The 21,991-nt window shown below is 38.4% G+C and overlaps 1 protein-coding gene across 1 annotated transcript in view; it reads left to right on the forward strand.

Moving 5' to 3' along the window:
• Positions 1-21,991, forward strand: part of DCHS2 (dachsous cadherin-related 2) — a gene marked incomplete at its 5' end in the record, with an annotated part of 106,167 nt that overhangs the window by 54,782 nt on the left and 29,394 nt on the right. The window contains 6 exons of the mRNA XM_082758633.1: positions 9,263-9,499; positions 10,463-11,482; positions 12,844-13,031; positions 13,830-13,929; positions 20,014-20,171; positions 21,014-21,854. Of these exons, the coding sequence (XP_082614759.1) occupies positions 9,263-9,499; positions 10,463-11,482; positions 12,844-13,031; positions 13,830-13,929; positions 20,014-20,171; positions 21,014-21,854 (2,544 nt within the window). The remainder of the gene's footprint in view (positions 1-9,262; positions 9,500-10,462; positions 11,483-12,843; positions 13,032-13,829; positions 13,930-20,013; positions 20,172-21,013; positions 21,855-21,991) is intronic.

A 21,991-nucleotide genomic window follows, 5' to 3' on the forward strand; every position in this document is an offset into this window, starting at 1 on the left:
TGAAAATAAAAGTTAAAATACCAAAATTCTTTTGGAGGGAAAAAAGATTACATTTTGCTGAACTCCATGTATTACACAATATTTAATATATAGCAGATTGTAATATGCATTTAAAAAAGAAAAGGAAAACATCCTTTTTAAAGCAAGGCTGTTTTTATGATGATTAATGATGTTTTCGTACAGTATTGTAGGAAAATTTGTTTATTTTTAAAGTACTTTTGGCATTTTCATACAACATATTGTGCATTTGCTAAACATATGAAGAGGTTCTCAAAAATAACATTTAAAATTAGGAATGTTTTTATTTTGGAACATTTTGAGACCACATTTTTTAACTGAAGTTTTTCAATTACTGTTTTTTCTGATCTTCTGATCTTTCATATGAAATTGATACCAATGCTGTAAATTAGAGGAGTATATCTCAGACATTGGATTAGCTCACTAGGCTTTTAACTTTGAAGAATTTTATTCATGTTAAGACACAAAGGAAAAACTAGAGGTCTCAGCTGAATAATTTGTGGACTTTTACCTTTATCACAGAGATCTCATCTATTGAGTAAAATATTGTTTTATTGACATAAAGGACACCAGAAATATTATATTATCATTGAAGCATACAAACTTTGCTATAATTCATAAGTATGAGAGTGCAGATTTTGGCCCTGAAAGAAAGTTCTGTGGCAGAACAGCATGAAAAAAAAATACATAATGACAACTCTTCATGTATATAGCTCTTTTTTTCTTTTATGAATAAAATTCAGTAGAATCAATCATGTACAAAGAGAAAAATTCCTGTGAGCTCTGTGCCAAAAACTCAACAACGCAATAGCGGCAACATGTGTACTTGAGATTCATTGTGCACAACAGAACGCGAAGTATTTACCAAAACCAGATACTCTAGCCCACTCCCCTTTCTTATACTTCAGTTGTCACTGTCAGGTCTCAGAAACGAGAATTCACCAGTTGAGACAAAGAGCGAGCTGCTGTGGTGATGCACTGCCACACCTCTTCGTCTGCATGAGGCAGGTGATGTGGGCCAGTGACAGAAAAAAATGGAGAAGAGGAAAAGATTATACTCAAACCTCACATTTTGGAGGAGAGAAATAATGCAAGGTTTATACAGTTAAGTTCAGGCGATCAACATGTTTCTTTAATAGTGATTGTATAGGTCTCAGGTACAGAACCAGTTACTGCTGGCAATGAGCACACCATGTTCTTATTTTCTCTTCCATTTCAGTAGAACAAAGTACTGGTGGTATTGTCTTTCTAATCAGCAGCTATAGATAAACGCGGTTTGTACTTCACTGCCTCTTTCCTGAGACTGTCCAGTATTTAGTTTTCAGGGAGGTGGCAGTCCTGGAGCCTTGCAGTTGGTCTCTCTCGAAAAGTGAAGGCTCTCCTTCACGTTCTCAGTTAACTTGAAGAAAAAAGCGCCAAGTCACACAGAACAAATAGGCTTGGCAAAATGCCTTCATGCTGCTAGACTGCTGAACTGAACACGGTAGGGAGTCCATGTAGTAGAAAATCAGTTTGTGAGGATTAAGATGAGTATCTGGAATGTTTTTTAATGCTCTTAATTTAATACAAGATCAGCAAATCTATTTTATTGTGCTTATGTTATGCTTCAGTCAGTACCTGTTCTGGAAACGTGCATCTTTTTGCATAGTGCCTTCAAAGTAATATTATCTCTGGTTGCCATAGCAGTGGAGATTTGTTATCAGGTTGTGCATTTAACTGGTTTCAAATCTGCAAGCTGGCAGCTTGGTCGAAAAGGTCCTCGACTAAGATGTTTTCGGAAAACTTCAGTAAGCTGAGCAATCAAAAGTGGTGTGGTAGGGGTGGTGAGGCAGTGCTGGAGCTGTGTGTTTTGCTCGGGGAAGGCTCTGCCTTGTCTTTAAAAATGCAGCTGTTTGTTGGGTAAGAGTCCAGCCCACTTCATTGTTAAATGCTTTGATTTTTTGTTTGCTTGTTTTTAAACTCAGTTGTCATGTGGAAGTGTTACCTGCTTACCTACAAAGAGAATGAGTGTACTCTGTGTTGTTATTATGTTAGATTAAAGAAAACAAAACAAGTCAGGATGAAATCACCATGCAATAGCAAATTGGGTCTTTTCAGTTATGTGGGGCTTTATTAAGAAATTGGATTTTTTATTATTTTTTTTTGTGATAGGGAAGGATAACTTAAACATGTGGTAGTAGAGGAAAGTAGAAAAGGTGATGTCAATTAATACTTGCTTTTTCTGTGTTGAATTTAGTTTTAGTGTACTATGGTGAGTCACAGGAGCCTTTGTTGTACTAACATTATCATTGTACTAACCAAAAAAATAAAGGTGGGGGGTGGGGGGGAATCTAGTCCTGTCCTGTGAGGTTTATAGCAGGTTGAAATTGTGAGAGAGTAATGAACAAATATGACAAACAGTCAGTGCAGCCATCTCTAGGTGCTTTTTTTTTTTTTTTTTTTTAATATGCACTGTAGGAAATGCATTTTGAGGAGCTGAATGTTTAACTTGACAGTTTTCTGAAGAATATACAGCGTATATGCTTGTGGGAAATTTGAGTGTTTTTTTTTTTTTTAATGTTGAAATTTAACATGGGAGGAAGGGGATCAAGCAAAGCATTTTATTTGACTTAAATGTCAAAAAGAAATGAAATGAAGCAATGGCTTCACAAAGTAGGTGAGGAATTGTAATTGATTGGGTCACCAGTAAGACCTACTTCAGCTCTTCCTTTGCTTTGAACACCATTGGATCTGTTTGCCTTCAGGTAGGTTTTACAGTCACCTGAATAAAGCTGGAGCCATAAGGCTTTATTTCACTTAATATTTCTGTAAGTGTTTCAGTCAGAGTGGAGCATCTTCCCTGCTCATGTTAGCTGCAGGTGTACTGGTGGCTTCATTGCAAATGCCATGGCATTTCTTGCTAATGGGGGGCCAGCCTGTTCCCTTTTACCTGTTCAGAGTGCTGCTGCCTGGCTTGCAGCTGGTGGGAGCACAGTCAGCTTGTTTTGCCTGCTCTTTGTTGAGAGCATGTTAAATAAAACACTCCGTTTAGAACCAACTTAAAAGTTATGAATAGGTCTGATCCAGCTTGTATCTGAAACCTTTTAGATATACTCAGTCTTGCCTACCTTTGGGGTTCACCATCTCTCATGAAATCAATAGGCAACCACACTTTTCTAATAAATAATTAAAAAAAAAAAAGATATAACCAGTGGTCTCAAAAACTTGTCTTTGTTAAACTCAAATTCTTGAAATCATTAGAGGTGATCTCTTTTTAAGAGCATTATGATTTTTTTTTTGTGTGTGTGTGTGTGACTAATGAGCACTGTTTTAGGGTTGTCCTGCACCTGAGAATGTTTTACAGAGGATGCTTCATAAGAATCTGCTAGAGAAGGGCCACTGTCTAAAGCATTGCCAGTGCAGGGGGATGAGGATTCTGTAAAAAACAAATATAGATATGCAACTGATAAAACTTGAGTCAGTTATTTACTGTAGAAGCATTAAAATACTGAATACTTTCAAACTTGAAATAGCCCTCTTATTCACTGAAATTCCAAACAGTGTTTGTGTCATGAAGATTAAGCTTTTAAAAATAACTTCATATGAGCTGGAGCTGTGTGTATTGATGCGAATAGACTGTAAATAACACCGTAATTCCTCATTAATTCTTTCCTTTCCCCTGACAGTTATTAAACTGGCTCTTCAAATAGTGTGTTCTGCAGGATGTTGTTATGGTTACCATCAGGAATGCAGCTTCACTTGAAATGAATAAATAAATAGCATGTTTTAAATACAGGTGAATGGCTAAAGCTTGAACCTAAGTGTCATGCTAGGATTAGAGGATAGGCAATGAGCCAAACAAATAGAAATGTCAAACACTCTTTTTCTCCCTAGAACAAAGCTGTTTTTAATGTTAGTGCAAAGTCTATGTCCCCTAACTGTATTTGCCTCTCCAAGGTGAATTTTCTAGCACAGTTCTTTGCCACATGTGAAGAGCAAAGCTGTACGTGCATCTCTGTACCAAGAAGTTAGCGTGACAGGTTGGGCAAGACATACTCCTGACAGGTCAGTGGGTCGGTTCCACCCTATATGTGGTACTAAGCAGAAGGTTCAATACCAGCTTTGGAGGTGAATCAAGGTAATGAACTAAACATCCCTTTTTGCCATCTGCTTGCTGTCTGAGCTGCGTCAGACCATGTCCCATCCTAGGATATGTGCTGAAGAAATATGGCCATCATCTACAGTTGTTAGGGCATTCAGCTTCGTCATCTGAAAAAACAGTATTGGTTGTTGTTGAACTTTATTCTTCTTCCTGTGTGCTGAAGTTGCTTTTTTTTATTCCATGAACAATGAGAAAAATAGAAGCTAATGAAATAAATACAATTTCTATGTGATCCAGACTATGTTACTGAAGCTAGTGTGTCCTGATTTATATCTTTGCCTTTTCAATGCTTGACTAGTGAAAAATGTTTTTGTTTTTTTCCCTACTAATGGCTATAAATGTAGAGTTGTTTTTTTGTGTTGATTACTTGAAGACCGTGTGGAAAAACAACTACATTTTCAAAGTGGTCAGCCAAAAGCTTACATGAAAATCCTATTGGAATATTTAGCACTGTTTCCTCTATACAGAATATGACTTTGGTGAGTGAGCCTACTTTGATCTATGCTGCTGTAATGTTAAGACTGAACATAGGGTCATGGAGAAGACCAGGAATATATTTTAACAGAACCATTACATGTGGCCTGTCTTGTACATATAACCCTTGAGGAATAGCACACAGAAGCAAACCCACCTGGGGAAGCAGAACACAGCTCAACAAAAATAAGAGCAGCAAAATCAAATCCAAGAGGAACTTTGATGTTGCCAGAGAATGGCTGGTGCCACAGAATCCTGCTTTTCAGTACTGTGTTTGCATGTTCAGGGCAAACATTAGCTTTGTTTCACCTTTGTTTTTGTATAGGCACAAAGCGGAGAACAACTTTTTGGAAGTGCCCTAGCATGTGTCATGAGGGAGGAAGCGTGAAGCGGGTCAAAGAGTTGGCACTCATGACTTCACCCTTCAGTAGTACTAGCTCTCACAGCACTATATTGAATCCCTGGATTGTTATAACAATTTACACTAGCTAGTAAGCATAGATTGTCCTACAGCAAGACGTCTTCACCTCTCAGTGTGGCTGTGCTGAGCTAACCTGCCTTGATGCAGAGCTTTTCCCAAACCACACCTTGTGGCAATTGCAGCTCTATCTAAAATGTGTGTGCACATCATTATAGGCATTCTCTGGGTCATATTTATGATTTATAAAGGTTCAAATCCACAGTCAATCACACCCATGAAGATCTATTCAAGAACAAAGGATTACAAATATGTGAGTGAGGCTGGATGATGACATTTCATCTGGAATTTAATTATATAATTGCTCACCTGTGAGCCAGAATTGATTCCAGCACATTCTGCAGAATGAGGAATTATCAAAGGTAAAATCTTCAAAGCAGTGCAGTAATATAAACAATAAATTTTAGAAGTGGGAATTAAATGTTATTGAAGACAGCAGATAAGCCTGTCCATATATATGGGAAGCCATAAGGAAAAAGGTGCCACTTCTCGTGCAGTAACTTCTCAAAGTAGAACCACGCTTCTGTCTGTGTGGTCCCACACTGGGAGCTTTGGTCTTAAAAAGGCATTCCTCAGAGAGGAGCTGTCTAACCACTGCGTTGTTCCCTTTCCATCATTAGCCTTCCTGGAAGCTGTTCTTCATAATGGAAGAGTATACTTGTACCACAGCAACCCAATTATCTTTTAAGTTCTCTGAAGCCACAAATTCAAGGCTGCAAATAACTACAGTAATAATAACAATAATAACCCGCTGTCTTTTCTTAATCACAGAACAAGAGAGAGAGAGGAAAATTATGACTCATCTGCAGTCTGCTATTTAGTGGAGGCATACCTGTTGAGTTTTGCACACCGATGTGTGACTTTGGCAGCTGGATCCTGCCTTGTGTATCTTATGGTTAGCCCTGTGGGCAAAGACAGAAAGAAGTCTTTGCAATGTAGTACCAGGGGTTCTCCCCCACCATGCTTCAGCAGATCAAATACACCTAGACAACCTGCTCTGTGATATGTTGGCAGCTCTTTTTGACCCAAGCAGTCATGGCTGTCCATTTTAGCCAGTCTGGGATTTTTACCGAACTAAATAGAAAGTAGAGTCCTAGGTGCTGTTTATTTCTGCAGCTTCTTTCCTATTAAACAGTTGTCCTAGAGCTTAATTTGTCATGTTCCCCAGTATATGACAGAGCTGTCTTAAACGTCTGTGTAGGTTATAATCCATGTCATCAGACTCAAAGCTAACCTCTAGTCATACAAATACTGAAAGAAACAGAATGTATATAATAGAAACTAAAATCAAGTTATAAAATTTCCAACATATTATAGTTTTGAGGCTGGAAGAAACCATCAGGAACACATACTTTTTTCCTGGAATCTGCCAGTTGTTAGTTCATATTTGGTCCTGCAAGAGAAGACTGAATTGCTGAGATATACTTGCCTCTTCCCTGTCTAGGGCACAGCAAAAGCATGAAGAACAGGAACAAAAAACCTTTTCTTTCCTGACTCCTTTCTGTAGCAGTCTGAACTGTCATGGACTGTGCTTTAATCTGTGTTTTGTCTAGGTCAGCAGAGAAGTAATTTTGATTCTGAAATATTTCTGTTCCACAAAGTCATCAGAGTTCCAAGACTAGAGCAGTTTTTTTCCACCTATTGCTAAGGGGTGTTCTGATTCACTATTTATTGCTTTTAGAGTAAAAATTTCAACGTGATGCTTTTCTGTAGAAGTTTTCCCACTCTTCACATATATCTTGAATATTCCAACATGATATTTTTGGCCTTTTCAATAGAAAAATATCCAATAGTGAATTGGTCAAGTTAGTAAAATACAGTCCATTTGATGGTTTCATTTAATTTGACAGCAACAACGTTTAAAATCCATGCTTATACATTTAACCTCTGGGAAAAGAAGGTTAAAAACCTTTTTCCTTCAAGCCACAGTTACTCACGTTACCTCAGGAAATGCCAGAAGTTTATGTCCCCGGAATACTACTTTGTTAAGCTAACTAATCGTAAAACCCAATCATCAGAAGACACCCCCTGCCCCTCCCCCCCCCCCCCCCCCAAAAAAAAAAAAAAAAAAATCCAAAATAAGGTTGATTCTTGGAATTGCATCAGTTACTGGCCTAGGAATTGGATTAGCAATGAATTCTGAATCTATATAATCTATCTGTATCTTTTGAGTTTTTACTGTGGTTTGTCACCCTGGTGTAAGTGTCCTTTGTGGTTAGTGGAAAATATTCTTCCTTGATCGTGAAGATCGTTGCATGTCAAGACACAGTTTGTTATTATAATGTCCTGGCAGTGTAATTGGAAAGTATACTGCATTCCAATTTGAATATTTATAAGGATTTTATGCATTTTCCATTATTCTGCCTAAAGTGCATTGTAGCAAATTAATGTTGTGGCTTCACACTCAATTTTCAGAATATATATTGTAGTTGAATCTTTCACTGATTCTCCTAAGGCAGTTTGGGTTGCGTCTAATTTACCCTGACAAATAGGACCACTCATTAACTAGCATGAATGCCAAACATCATCCCTACTAAACCTGTACTGAGAGCCAGGAAATTATGAAGGTAGCGCAAAGCTTTGAAGTTTGGTTTTACTAAGCTGTTAGAGGCTTTGTGGTCTCATTAGTTTCTGCAAAAAGCAGTGGCACCTTCTTAAAAATATCCATTGATATATAGAAAGTGGTCCCTATTAGCTGAATTGGTTGAATTTGCTACAACCTCCATTCTTAGAAGCTCACTGCTATTTTTACATTTAGTGTACACTTAATAATTATTAACTCATTTATTGCTAAGAAGAATTTCCTTTGGTCACCTCTCATCTTCATTTTCATGTCTAAAACCTTACTTTGCAACTGTCTCTCTGTGTGTTGCAAACTCTGTAACCCCCCCTCCACAAGAGTCTTTGAATACTGAGGAATTTTTGTCCTCCTTTCAGAACAGGTGGAAGTGTTTTTCCTTCTGCTCAGTGATAGAGACGATGATGGACAGCAACAGACAAAATAATGCTAATGCTCTCTAGGGCATAATTACATTTTTTTTTTCCTTCCATCTTTTACCTGGCTGAATGCACCTGGTCTAATTTAACTATGTGCCACAGGTTATTATTTAATTATACAATTTACTGAAGTAATACAATTTGTTGAAGTAATAAACATACTGTGATCTGCTATGTTGCCCTATAATCTAGTGTGCTGCCCTACATTTTTAAGTATTTTGTTCACTTCATCTAGACCAGATGTTTCAAAATGCTCTAAGGTTTAATGTTTTATTCAGTGTTTTTATGTCTTCATTTATAAATCCTTAATTTGTTTGCAAAGGACAATCACTAACATGGAGCAATAGCAAGTGGTGAATCATTATGAACATCCCATAGAGACCAACATTTTGGATGTAACTGTCAATACTGAGAAGTTGTCTTTTCTCAAACAAAGCTCTCTTTGAAGTTTAGACAAGCTTTTACTGCAGAAGATGGGCCAGGATTGCTGCCTTGTGCATACTTTCTATCCATACTACCATCTTAAGTAATAATAGTTGCTAATGTAGATGTGGGTTACTGTAGTAACATACAGAGTAGCTGAAAATCAAGCATAATTATCTGATATTACTAAAGACTTATTTTAGCAGTCAGAGGAGAATGTATTTGGAGACAGCTAGTCTCGTTCATCAGAGTTAAAGGATGAAAATGTATTTATTTTGAGGAAAGCACTTCCAAAGTACTGTATTTCTGGACAAAACATTGCATTTTCTTTTCAAATAATTACTTATTTAGCGTACTTTAGACAAAACATGATTGGTAGCAGCTTGCAAATTCAACAGATGGAATCTGCCTTAGAAACAGGATATTTTACCAGAAACTTGTAACCAGACAGCAGGTGATTGCTTCCCAGATAATTCCAACAGAGCCCACTGCTCCTAAGATTGGTATTTTGGGGACTTAACTGCCTCCTGTGTGGATTTGCAGATGTTTCTGCAAATCTTGTTTGAAATAAAGTTACTAATTTCCCAAACTCTTGAAAAGCTTTTTGTCAACATTGTCTGGTCCTCTCTTAGAGCACAGGTACCTGTTGAAGGCATTTTGACATCCTGCTAGATTTGGCAGAGTGCATCCTTAACTTATTTTGTTACTCTTTTATTTCTGCATGGTTTCAGGAATTATTTACCTGATCTCAGCCCTTAGTCACCTGGCACACTCTGCACTCTTCCTGACTATTTCTGCACGGGATGGAGGTGGTCTTTCCTCTGCCATCAATGCAGCTGTCACAGTACACATCCTTCAGACCACTTTGGCCCCTGCCATATTTGAGAGATCCCGGTATGCTTTTTCCGTCCCCGAAGATGCTCCTGAAGACAGCCTGGTTGGAACTGTAAGGGCCAAAGGGCCCCCAGGTAAGCTGTTAAATCATTAGTCATGAGGGGAAAAAAACAAAGAAACAAAAATGCTCATAAATAGTGAGTATTCAGAAATTTCAAAGAATCTACAGGATGTGTTGCCCCCTACTCCTCCCTCTCCCACCCAATGGTGAAGTCCAGACGAGTGTTTATGGGGCCTTAAAAATATATAGTTATTTGTTTTTTTTTTAATGCTTTTAGAGGGAAATGGGTTAACCCCTGCCAAGCTCCTGTCATAAAACACCCTGTCGTGAGAGCCATATATAACTGTTTTTTATGCAGAGCAGTAGGAGCCATGAGTCCATGTACCAGCTTGGTGATGGATCCACATATGCAAGGTGGTAGAGGCAGATGTTTCATGTATCTATGATTAGTCAGTTCTCCTCCTTGGAAGGGACAGGATGTTGACCAATGTCCCCAGAGAGGTAGCAGCTGCAGGGAAGCTTTGTCAGAAAGACTTTAGATAACTTTTGGTTTAGATAGCATCTAGTATGCCAGTTACAGCAATGGCCATCCATGAACAGTAAGTTCAGTAAAATACCATTCTTTCAGGGAACTGCTACCTGTTTCATTCCTTGCTGTAGTGAATGCCTGGTTATAATGAAATTATTCCCTTAAGACTAATTTATAGGGGCTTTTTTCTGTGCTTTAGATCAGAGGAAAACAAGAGGCTATTATACTATTTTCTCTATAGAGTTTTATCATACCCGTGAGAGGAAAAAAAAACAGTGCACAAATGGGCAAACTATATACACTCAGATCAAACCTGTGCAGTATTTATTTTACTGCTCCAGGGATGGGAACAAAGAAGCATATAAAGCCTAAGAAAGTCAAACATCTGTGTAGCTTACATCTATTCTGCTAATTTTAACAGCATTCCTTCTTCACAGCTGTTCTTATGAACTGTAATGGTCTCACTTTGTTTTTGTTGTTTCTTTTGCTTATTATTTCAATTTCTAGATTCTGTAGAAGTGGTTTCTTATAGAATTTCCTCTGGTGACCCACAAGGAAGGTTCTATATTGACCCCCGGTTTGGTATCATCCGCACCAAGGAAAAGCTTGACCACGAAACCCAATCTGTCGTGATGCTCACAGTTCAGTCACAATTGGGCAACTCTCCTGTCTACAGTAGCACCCAGGTCAACATATCTGTGATAGATGTTAATGACAACCCTCCAGTATTTCTTACTAAATCGGATAAGGTAATCATTTCACACACCCAGCCTCCTGGTACTGCTGTCTACATTGCTCATGCAGATGATAAAGACAGTGGCCTAAATGGGGCAATCAAATACAGTCTTGCAAGCAATCAGTCAAATGCATTTAGCATTGATCCAAGCCTTGGAGTGGTAAATCTCACCAGGACGGTGTTTGAGGATAAACAGCAGGAATATACTCTACACATAGCAGCTGAAGACCATGGAAGTCCTCCTCTGAGTTCTTTGCTGTTATTGACAGTGATTATTGAAGAGCAGAAGATGGGCCCTACTTTGGTTTTTCAGAACTTGGTGTATCAAGTAGAAGTCAGTGAAGCTACCCCTCCAGGTGCCCAAATCCTTCAGATTCAAGCCCACTCACTTAATCCACATGGTGTTACCTCCAAGCTGACGTATTCCTTAGAGTCTAGCACAGATTCTGTTGCATTTGGAATCAGAGCTGATACTGGCTGGATTTATCTTCGGAAACATTTGAACTATGAATATGCACAGTTACTAAGTTTTAGAGCCCTGGTCAGCACCTCAGAGGATGAAAACTCCATGCAAAATGCAAGTACATCAGTAATAGTTAATGTCCTGGATGAGAATGATAATTCCCCTGTGTTTATGCCTGAGAGCTACTTCTTCAAAATGGAAGAAAATCCAGTCCCCAGGGGTGTGGTTGGCACTGTCACAGCTGTTGACAAAGACTCGGGAAGAAATGGACAACTTGCTTATTTCCTCCTGTCTGATGGAAAGTATTTCAAGATGAATTCCAACACAGGTAGTGTTTTTATGATTTATAATCTGCCTAATATTGCTTTTGGAAAGCAGCCCTCCCTAAGGGAATGGAAACAGTGGAAAGCTTTCAGGAACTGCCATGAATCTTGGGTTGGTACACAAATATTCTAACTAAACACTTCAAAATTTGGGGAGTGAAATAAATCTAATATATGTTGATGAAGGATAAACTAACCCTTAGGATCTGATTTTTCATGGCTTCATTCTGACCACTTGGTTATAAGTTCTGACTGTTCCAAATTTTAAAAAAGGGAGTTTTAAATTATAGCTTCAATAGATTATATGAGGAACTTAATTGCCTGTGATCAGGTAAAGTTGAAAAGTACAGATCAGCCATAAGTAACTATAAGGGTGACTATGATATTTGATGGTTAATGTTTTAAAACATTTGTTAAAGCTTCTGCAAGCTACATCCAAATGGAATTCATGTTGTATAGGCTACCACAAAAACAGGTTGGCTGAGAGAAATTCTTCACCACACGGTGTGCTCTGCAGTGAATCCTAAATGCCTTGTGTGATAAATACTATATCCGCGCAGTGTAACGATGCAAAACACGACACAGAAAGCCCAGAGGAGGGGAATTCCTTCCAGTAAGGAATGCGGGTGCTACAAATAATGCAATTAGGCAAAACGTGTAATGAGCAAAAATCTGACCGTTTCCCAGAGATCCTGTTCTCATGTGCAGTGAAGAGGCTCTCGTAGGATTTCTTTCTCTAAATCTCAAAATTCTCATTTCAGAGCAGGTTCATTGAGTGCATTTATGGAAATTTAAAGGCAAACAAAGGAATTAACGAAGATCATCTTAATATGTGCTTATCTGTGTGAAGGACTTTGGTCATCCACAAATCTTTGGCTATATTGAGTATGGCTGAGCAGATGGGGATGAGATTTGGTCAGATTTATTTACTGGGCTTACCAAAACGTGTAGGAGACATAAGGCTTCCTGATTAACTTACAGATGTTGTACTGAGAATTTCCTAACCCAAGGGCATAGTAAATGCCATTTATCGGTAGTTAAAACCCCGTGCTCATAGATTATCTGTCTTGAAATGTGATGAAGAAAGGGATAGGTAGATTTGTTTGGAAGGTCAGTATATTGGTTTGAAATGTTTTGTACCTTTGCTTGGGGCTACCTAGAGTATGGCAAAGAATGTAATGTAGTACTAAAGTACAAGCACACACTTTGACTGACAAAACACTTCTACAGGTTGGAGCTTGGAAAACTATGGTTTGATATCAGCAGCAAGGTCTATCAAAGGACATATCATTACTGCGTGTCATAAGAATGGTACTAACATAATAATATCTAACTCCTTTTCTCCCTCATTTTCTTTGTCCCTCAGGTGAAATTATAAACTGGGTTGCATTAGATCATGAGAAACAAGCTCACCACCAGTTAACTGTGCTAGTGACTGATCATGGGTCACCGCGACTTAATGCCACAGCAGTTGTATACATCTCGGTGATGGACATCAACGATAACAAGCCTATCTTCCCCCAGGTTGCACCTGGAAAAGAGCTAAGCGCCAAGGTCTGTAGAAGCCCTTGCCCAGCCTGTGCTGCGTAGTTAGGGCTTGTTCTGAGCACCACCCTGTGGCAATAGCTCGAACTGTAAATTGGGTTTCAGTCTGCATTCCGGACACTGCACTTCGTGCAGTGCCTGTGGTCAGGCTGCTACCTGGGCGCACTGCAGAGTGAAGCAGTCAGTCACAATGAGACGTTTTCCAGTCTGCCTGCCCAGCATACTGCCTGCAATGCCTGATCTAACTGAGATTCAGTTAAGGTTAATTAATTGAGATTCATCTACCAGCCAGAAGTTTTTTGATCAATGTGAAATGAATAATTTATCACCCCTAAAGTATTTAAATTGCCTTTTTGCTGTAGAACTGAAAAATCATTAAACAGGAACAGTATAACACCGAAACAGAGACATAGCAGATTCTAAATTTAGACCCTGATATATGCAGAACTTTCAAAACTTGCAAAATGATTTCCCACCCTTGTAGACTGCTAGATACAAAGGATGTGTATATAATTTTGTTTATGCATGTAGTAGATTTTTTTAAAAAATTCTGACCTCCAAATCTGTTATATTAATATATATATATATATTAATTAGTGATATATGCTATATATATATATGCAGACAGTAAAAGGGGATTGATAAACTGCATTAACCTTTTTCTGAAATGTTATTTGCACTGACCATAAACATCACTAAAATGTAAAACACAGAAGCACTAAACTTTTGTGCTAAGGAGATGAATTTGTTTTAAGGCTCCGTGTTGCATTCGTGTTTGTAAGTTATTTATAAATTGCTTGATGACAGGTTCTGGAAGGGCAGCCATCAGGAACACTTATCACCACTATCTTTGCAAAGGACTTTGATTCTGGGAACAACGGTGTCATACTATATTCAATGGAATCAGGTAAGAATTTAAAGTGGAATTCATAAGGAAAAATGCAATGAAATAGAGTTTTCAAACTGGCATATACATGTATACACGCAGGATTTCACATCTCTCTTGTCTCTATTAAAGTAATGGTGCCTGTGTAAAGAGGACCATTATGTATCATGTAAATAGGACCATTATGTATCTAATTAAGCATCTCTGGAGGCATGAGGAGCTTCCTTCTTTCCCTTCCTTCCCTGCTGCCCTGCTTTCCCAAGGGCTTGGTTGCTTTTGTGGCCAGCCAGAGAGCATTCAGACAGTACTCACAAAGGATTAGGACCATGATCTTGTACAGTACAGTTTAGTGTTTCAGTCAGTTGTTTAACATCAGAAAGGAAAGATGATCTTCCTTTTCCAATGACCAGCTGAAAATTTTCCTGCTAGAAGAATGGTTCTTGACAGTCTGAGACAGGGATCAGAAGGATCAGCGGATTATCTGGGCAAACAACGAGGCTTGTGGTTTTTAGTTCATATTATTATTAGCCTTTTTTTAGCCTTGTGTTAGCCTGATATAGCATTGCTGCTTAAGAACACTTCTCCTTTTTAGTTTTTCCCTGAACTCAGATGTAGCACCCAACTTTATTGGCAGTGGAATCAGTGGCAGAGTAGTCCTAAATGAGAATGTGAGTGGGACTGAGGCATGGATACTGCTAAGAGACATAGATGTCATCTATTTTTGTCAGGTATCACTTACTACATTTTTACACAAGGGAGACTTCCATCTGCAAACAGTGAGGAAAATGTCTCTTCCTCCTGTTTTAATTTGTTTTTGGTTCAAAGCAGCAAAAGATGCCAAGAACTGAACTTTCTTTTATTTTGTACCTGCTCTATTTTACTGGCTTACTGCAATCAATGTCTTTTAAGCTTGGTGTATCATTGTGATAATTTTCACATTCAATACACTGTTTCATCAGAGAAAGAAAGCATTTCCAATATTTCTGTCTGCTCAGCAGCTTTTCTCAGGTATTCTTTCCTCCTTAGGCAGAGTGCAGATGGGTGCTCAGTTGGTTTAAACTCATTATGATTATTTGTCACTGCTGAGTAAAGAACAAAATACCATAAAGCTACTTTATTCCTCGATCTTCAAGGGAAAGGGAGTCTGAAGCCTCTTCTTGCCAAGGGTGAAATTACTGAAAGATTCCTTTGGATTATGTTATAATGTGTCTTTACATACCCTTTGGACTTCTGTGGGGTAATGGAAGGATTTTAAGATCCGAAATTCACAGCGGCCAGAGAGTTAACTCTGCTCTCATCCACCAAGAGATGCTTAAAGAAATGAGACATTTAACAACTCTATTGAAACCTTTGCAGTTGAGATGTATTTCGGTAATCAGTCTTAAATTTTATTGCCATATTTTTATTGCATTAATTTGGCTACAAGTGACCACCTCTTCCAAAGGGATTTGGAAGAAAAAAGGAAACTGCAGAATGGGTAGTATCCAACCCTTTGTTTGGTGGGTGATGGTCTGGCAACCATGGGAAGTATTCTTAAGGGGTTGCTGCCTCTCAGCAAATCTCACTGAATCCCTTCAAACAGCACACTGGATTTTCTTTTGGCTTCTCTGTAGAGCCATCAAGTCCCCTCTATGAGAAAGAATTCAAAATACAAAAATGATTAGCAACACAAAATATGACTGATCTTGTAAATGCTGTCTCTAGAAAGGACAAAAGAATAAAAACAGCAGCAAAAATAAGCAACAACAAAAAGCAATACTAAAATAGCTCTCTAAGTCTTGGAACTAGATATCTTTCTGATAAACAATTCCAGAAACAGCTGAGCTACTCTGATACTAATTTTTGTCATTGCTTTTTGGTTGGCTTTAACATCTGCTCTTTTGTTTCATGGTGAAGTTCTTGCTTGGTTTATATTTAAAACAGTGTTTTCTAGTTTGGGGACACGGTTCAGTGCTAAAATCTGAGGAAGAAATATGATCTGATTTAAAGCCATACTTACTAAACACAGTTACCTGGTTAATTGGAGGACTGGAGAAAAAGAAATACGTCAAAGAAATGTAACAATAGATAACAACAGAAACAATAGATTAAGCTATGCAGGAGGGCTAGTAACAAATGTCAACAAATTAAACAAGCAAAAATCTGTAAAGTAAAATGTCAAGAAATAAAAATGTTGGGAGGAATCACCTTTCAGAGTGTATTTCCTTCAAAATGCCCCTCACTTTTCCAAGAAAATGAAAACAAATCATCCCTACACGTTCATGTCTGGAAATGCATGATCATATGGTCATACCCCCCTCACTTTTGTAGTATCACTACCTAATTCAAAAGGAAGTAAATCCCAGATATGTTTGTTATCCCTTATGGCTGCCTTTATTATTGTCAATAGGTTATATTATAGACTTTAAAAATACAGGCTCATTTCTGGTATAGTGCTTCATAAATGATTGCTTGTGTGCTAAGAGTAGCACTGGCAAAGTAGAGGCTTTTACAATTGCCATTGGACCTAATCTGCAAATACATTAAAACTTGACCACTAGAGTGCTGTGAGAAGACTAGTTTTCACTGCTAAGACACAAACTGGCAAGTGTTGAATGTAGACAAGTGAAAAGCCAGTATTTGCGATTCACTCCAGCGTGTTGTGTAAGCATCATGTGGGGAGCATTCCAAGCCTGGCGGAGGGCTACAGTTCTGCAGCAGCCCCACGGTGTTCAAGCTATTTCAGAGCCATGGCACTGCTTACTTCTTTTCTATTAAGAAAAACAATTTTAATTTTATCTCAAAGGACAATGAGATGGCCAAGGCACCAAGTATTTTAAAGACTACGTAAAATACATTTCTTTGGGAAATTAGGCTGCGTACTGAGGTTGCTGCTTTGGGGGGAAAATCTTGTGCTGCTTTCTGTCTGCTTTTTGGGCCATTTTGCCTGGGTGCCAGTCCTCCTGGAAGGCTTGAATGTTCTCCCAAGGTTCACAGCCACACATTGCATTGCAATATTTTTGTCCAAATTTGCGGATTCTGTGGTTGTGTTTGAGAGCACAGAGTTGAATAAGTGCCTGGTCTTTGGAGAACTCAAGTGAATGAAAGCCTGGTGGACAGGTCAGGCAATGAAGAGCTAGAAAACCTGAGTGAAACAGTGTATTGGTTTATTGGCAGGCTAGAGTAGAGTTAAAAGCACAAGAAGAAATTGTGGTGGCATTGGAGTCTAGTCGCTGACATACATATTTTTCTGTTCCATGGTTTGTTTGCTCTTCTCTAACTCCTTTCTGATCCATTTGTCTCATACTTTTTTTCTTTGTGCATAAGGGGAAACCCACAGGATGTATGATAAAAGGAGAAGTTGCCTAATTCAGGTGACTTACAGAGATGAAAGTTGGGCAAATGTTTCTGGAAGTGCAGGGAGCATGAGCTTTTAGAGAAACAACTCTTTGAGCATACAACTTAAAACCACCTTTTTCATTGCTTTGAGCTCCCCAGAAAATAACGTGGAGGATTTGGAGTGTATTTAGAAAGTGAGCAAGCAAGGACTTACGTTCACTTGCCCTCTGTTATCTTGGGCAAAAGTATTTAAGTGATCTGCCTGTTCTCTTAGCATGTGTCATCTGTTAAATCAGTGGCAAAGCAAGATTGGCTGTTTAAGAAGGCTTTTGAAAATCAGAAATTGAAGAAAACGGTTTAGCATCAGAATATAGCATAAAAAGCTGTTTGTAGATGAAGGGAAATCCATTGCATGGCAAGATTTTTTTTTCTTGGTTTATTTATTTATTTATTTGTTTAGATTTAGGATCAAATGTCTCCACTTTGAAATTGTCTAGAAAGAAAATAAAAAATAGACTGATAAAAATGTTAGTAAAATAAAACCAAGGCATTTCAGCTTTGACTGTCTTAATAGTGTGGTACCAGATAAAAAGACAAAAATAAGAAACAATTCCATAATGGATGTTCCTAAGGTTTCTGGTTATACAGGCTCTTCCCAACATGAGCAGACTGTCTTGTTACTTAAGTCTCCATTAAAATACGCTAAATTGATGGTTTCAAGCAATTCTTGGATTTTAGAAGAATGATAGTCTCTAATGAGTAACGCTACAGTAGTTTCTTTTCTGACCGGTTCTTTTATGTTATTCAGAAATGTAAATTCCTTTCTCCTGTCAGATAAGCGTCAGCCCTCCTGAAGCTCTGAATGATGCCTGTTTCAGTTGACCTTAACTATGTGCTCTGTTACTTCAAATAGAAAAATGAGTATCGGTCTTTATGGTAGAGATACTGACCATCCTCAGTTACTGCTGGAGCAGTGGTAAATCCTTGTAGCTTCTAGCTCAGACTGCAGTTATGTATGTGCAGTATTTTCTTGTTTTCCAGTATTCTATTTTGGCTCAATTTTGTAACTACAGATCTATTTTGACTGGGAAAAAAAAAAAAAAAAAAAGAAAAAAAAAAAAAGAAACTTACTGTTTTTTGTGTTAGCTCTCACTATTAATTATTTTAAATGTCAATTTTAGCAAAATGTTAAAAATATTTACATACAATTCACATTGTGTTCTCTTTTTCATATCTTCTTTGCTGTTTTGCTTAGCTGGGGTTTTGTGTCATGAAGCATTATATTGGACAAAATAGCATATCTATGCATGTAGATATACTGTTGGGACCTAAAACTGAAAGGTAACCAAAAGCAATTTATGAAAACGGTAATATGGCAGCATTAATATTTTGAAACTATTGCAATGCAGAATGTGAGACTGTATCATTCAATATAATTGTCACTACATATTGCTTCCTTTTGTTGGCAATTTCCTCATTTTGTTCCAGACTGTGAGAGTCAACCCAGAAGGGACTTGTGGAGCATTAAAAACCTATAGTCAGTCAAAAATAACAGAATAATATTGGGAAAAATTATTTGTTAGAAAACTCTGTTTTCTAACTAGCGAGCTCAGTGTTTGTTCAAATTCTACAGGTGCAAGTATTTTGCAGTTAGAGGCAATGTGACTGGGTATATGAATGAATACTTATATGTGCAGCTAACTAATTTTCATGTGCAGATTTGGAGAATATAAACAGCTTCATGCTCGCTTAGGTGCCTATGGAAATACAGTTTTTTATGGGTATTTTTTGTACTACATCTGCATTGAATTTATTTTTACCACAGTTTCTTATTAGAATAGCAGCTGTTACACTACATGACTTTGTTTAACCCACCAGCACACCTTATTAAAAATTCATGTAGCAAAATTGTTTGTGTACTATTTTAAGAGAGAAGTAGTTAGGACAAATTTGATTTTCTCAGTTTCTAGTAATGTACATCAAATACTACATATTTTCCAATTTTACTAAAGACTGGGAGTGATTTCTGTTGTGCTCCCTGAAAGTGGAGAAGAAATTGCAAAGACCTGTTGACTCTTCTGTGGTAGTTCTTTTTCTTTGAAACTGAAATAAATGTTATATGATGCAACTACTTGTAGTAATTTTAATTAGAACTTGCCAATTATTAGCATGAGGACAGTCCTTGGTGATGGATGAAAACTTAATTTCCAATATTCACGTTGCTTTGGAACAAATCAGTGTAAGATGCTAGTCAGCCCCCGATGTCTCCCTGTTCAGGGCAGAGGCAGGGCAGGCTGCGTCACTGTGGTTGCATTGTTTTAGGGGTACAGGGGTTTCTTTGCTGACTCATAGTCCACCAGGGACATGAGCCAGCTGTGTATCCAGCACCACCTAACTGACCCTTCACGCCACTTCAGAGAGAAAGGCCTTCTCTGGCTCTGCTTGCCAACTTTGGTTGGAAACAGGAGTGGCAGTCCTGGGGTTTTTGCTGCACTCCTGATGCACACACCATTAATGTGAGCAACATCAACACAAAAGTGAGCAGTTGCTTTGGTACTCCGTGGTGTTTCTCTCTCTGAATTTTAAAATCCACAGTAAACAGGTTATAATAATTATTTATTAAATGAATTGAACCAAATAAGCCTGTGAAATCCAAACGCCTGCAAGAGTTCCCTTTCCTTTCTGTCATCCTCCTCCTTACTCGTTAATTACCATGTTCAGTGCCATGGAGGCATTTGGCAAGCTAAAGAGATCTGTAATAACTGATACCCATTTTTTCCCCTTTAGAAGAGGGTGCAGGATGCTTCCAGATTGATGCTGTCAGTGGGGAGCTGAGAACGACCCGGTCTCTGTCATATACTGAGAGATCAAACTACAGAGTGACAGTCACTGCTAGGGATCAGGGGATGCCTTCCCTTCAAGAACACGCTGCTGTTTTCATCCAGGTACTTGTTTGTATTGGACAGGTAGAAAAACTATGCTGCATACTTATTTTCTTTTAAATAATAACAAAATGAAAAATCAGTTCGGGAAGAATCCAGGGAAATAAAATGAAGAAAGGAAAAATTTGGAAATAAGCATGTTGTCTCAAATTTCTTTAGTCTAATTCGTTTTCTGTTGAGTGAGGAAATCTGGAAGCTGGACAGATAGAAGCTAAAACACGTGTTGGAGTAGATGTTGTTTCTCAGCTATATTAGCTATATTAATATATTTTCTGAATTCTCTGTCTGTGCGAGGACAGCTCATTCACTTGTGCTGGTTCACAGAGGGCTGCTCTGCATGGGAGTGTGAAATGGCAGCCTGTGCTCTTCCTGCGGGCAGCAGGTCTGCCTGACCATGGCCCTCTGCACACTCTGTCACTGGGTGTCACCTGTGCTGTTTGTGTTTGGCAAAATGTGTAGCACACCATGCTTCCTTGTGCAATCCCTCTGTGAGAGTGCTGAGCTGCTGTCCCAGAGAGAAAGGCAGCTGAAGTGCTCTGGAGCAGGGGCAGAAGTAGCAATGTTGGAGACACCTATCTTTGGATGCCTGCATATCAGGTGATGATAGACTATGTTGTCCCTTATTTTTTTCATGTGGGAATGAAAGAGAGAATTATGGAGTGACTGGGCAAGGGCTGTTTGAACTCTGCTAGAACATGTCAAGTTTGTTTCCTGGCTTTTAGGCATAGTTAGTATAATTACATAGCCACAAATGATAAATGATTAAACTGTCAATAAAATAATTTTCATTACACTGCTTCTAATACCAATGGGAAAATATGGCAGTCTTTGTGCTTCTGTTATAGGTAATCCCACTTCCCCCATGGAGGGGTGTCTTCTCTCAAGATTTCAAGCACTTGGTCATACCTGAGAACTTTAAACCTGCACAAATACTGACTTCCGTAAGGCTTCCTGGTAATCATCTAGCAACTAACAGGAAGCTGTATTTTAGTATTGCTGAAGATGTTGATGATGTTCATTTCGAATTGGATAATTTGACGGGAGACCTTTTTCTTTCCAAGGAACTTGACTATGAAACAGCTTCACACTTCCTTTTACAAGTTCTTATAAAGGATTACAATAATAATCCTCCACAGAATAACACCGTGTTCCTCAGTATTAATGTAGAAGATCAGAATGACCACTCCCCATGTTTCCAAGATGACTTCATAGTGATTGGCATAGAGGAAAATGTACCTGTTGGGACTCTGGTTTACACATTCAATGCAAAAGATGGAGATGGCAGTTTTCTGAACAGCAAAATACAGTATTCTGTGGAAATGAGTAGCATGGCTGAAAATCCATTTCTTATTCACCCTTCGTATGGCACCTTGGTCACGGCATTTCCACTGGACAGGGAGATCACTCGCTCTGTGATCCTTACAGTGTCTGCCACAGACCAGACAATAAACGTGGCTGATCGCAGACTTGATTCCCTGACAGCAAAAATTGTTATTCTAGATATCAATGACAACAGTCCCAGTTTCATGTCTTCATCTCTTTCCTATGTTGTGGAGGATGCAGAGGTGGGCTTCCTTGTGCACCACATAAACGCAAAGGATCCTGACGAGGGAAGAAATGGGCAAGTTACATATCACATCATTTCAGGCAATGAAAACAAATCATTTATATTGGATAAAATCACAGGTACTATAACTTCTGTCTACAATCTATACACTGTGCTTATCATGGTCATATTTGGAAGTATATACCGTGCAATACTGAAATACCACATTACTGTGGTACTCTACCCCTGGTGATGAGCATGGTGGTGCTACTTTCAA

This window comes from Aythya marila (assembly GCF_965140915.1).
Source record: "Aythya marila genome assembly, chromosome: 4".
NCBI classification, from domain to species: Eukaryota; Metazoa; Chordata; class Aves; order Anseriformes; family Anatidae; genus Aythya; species Aythya marila.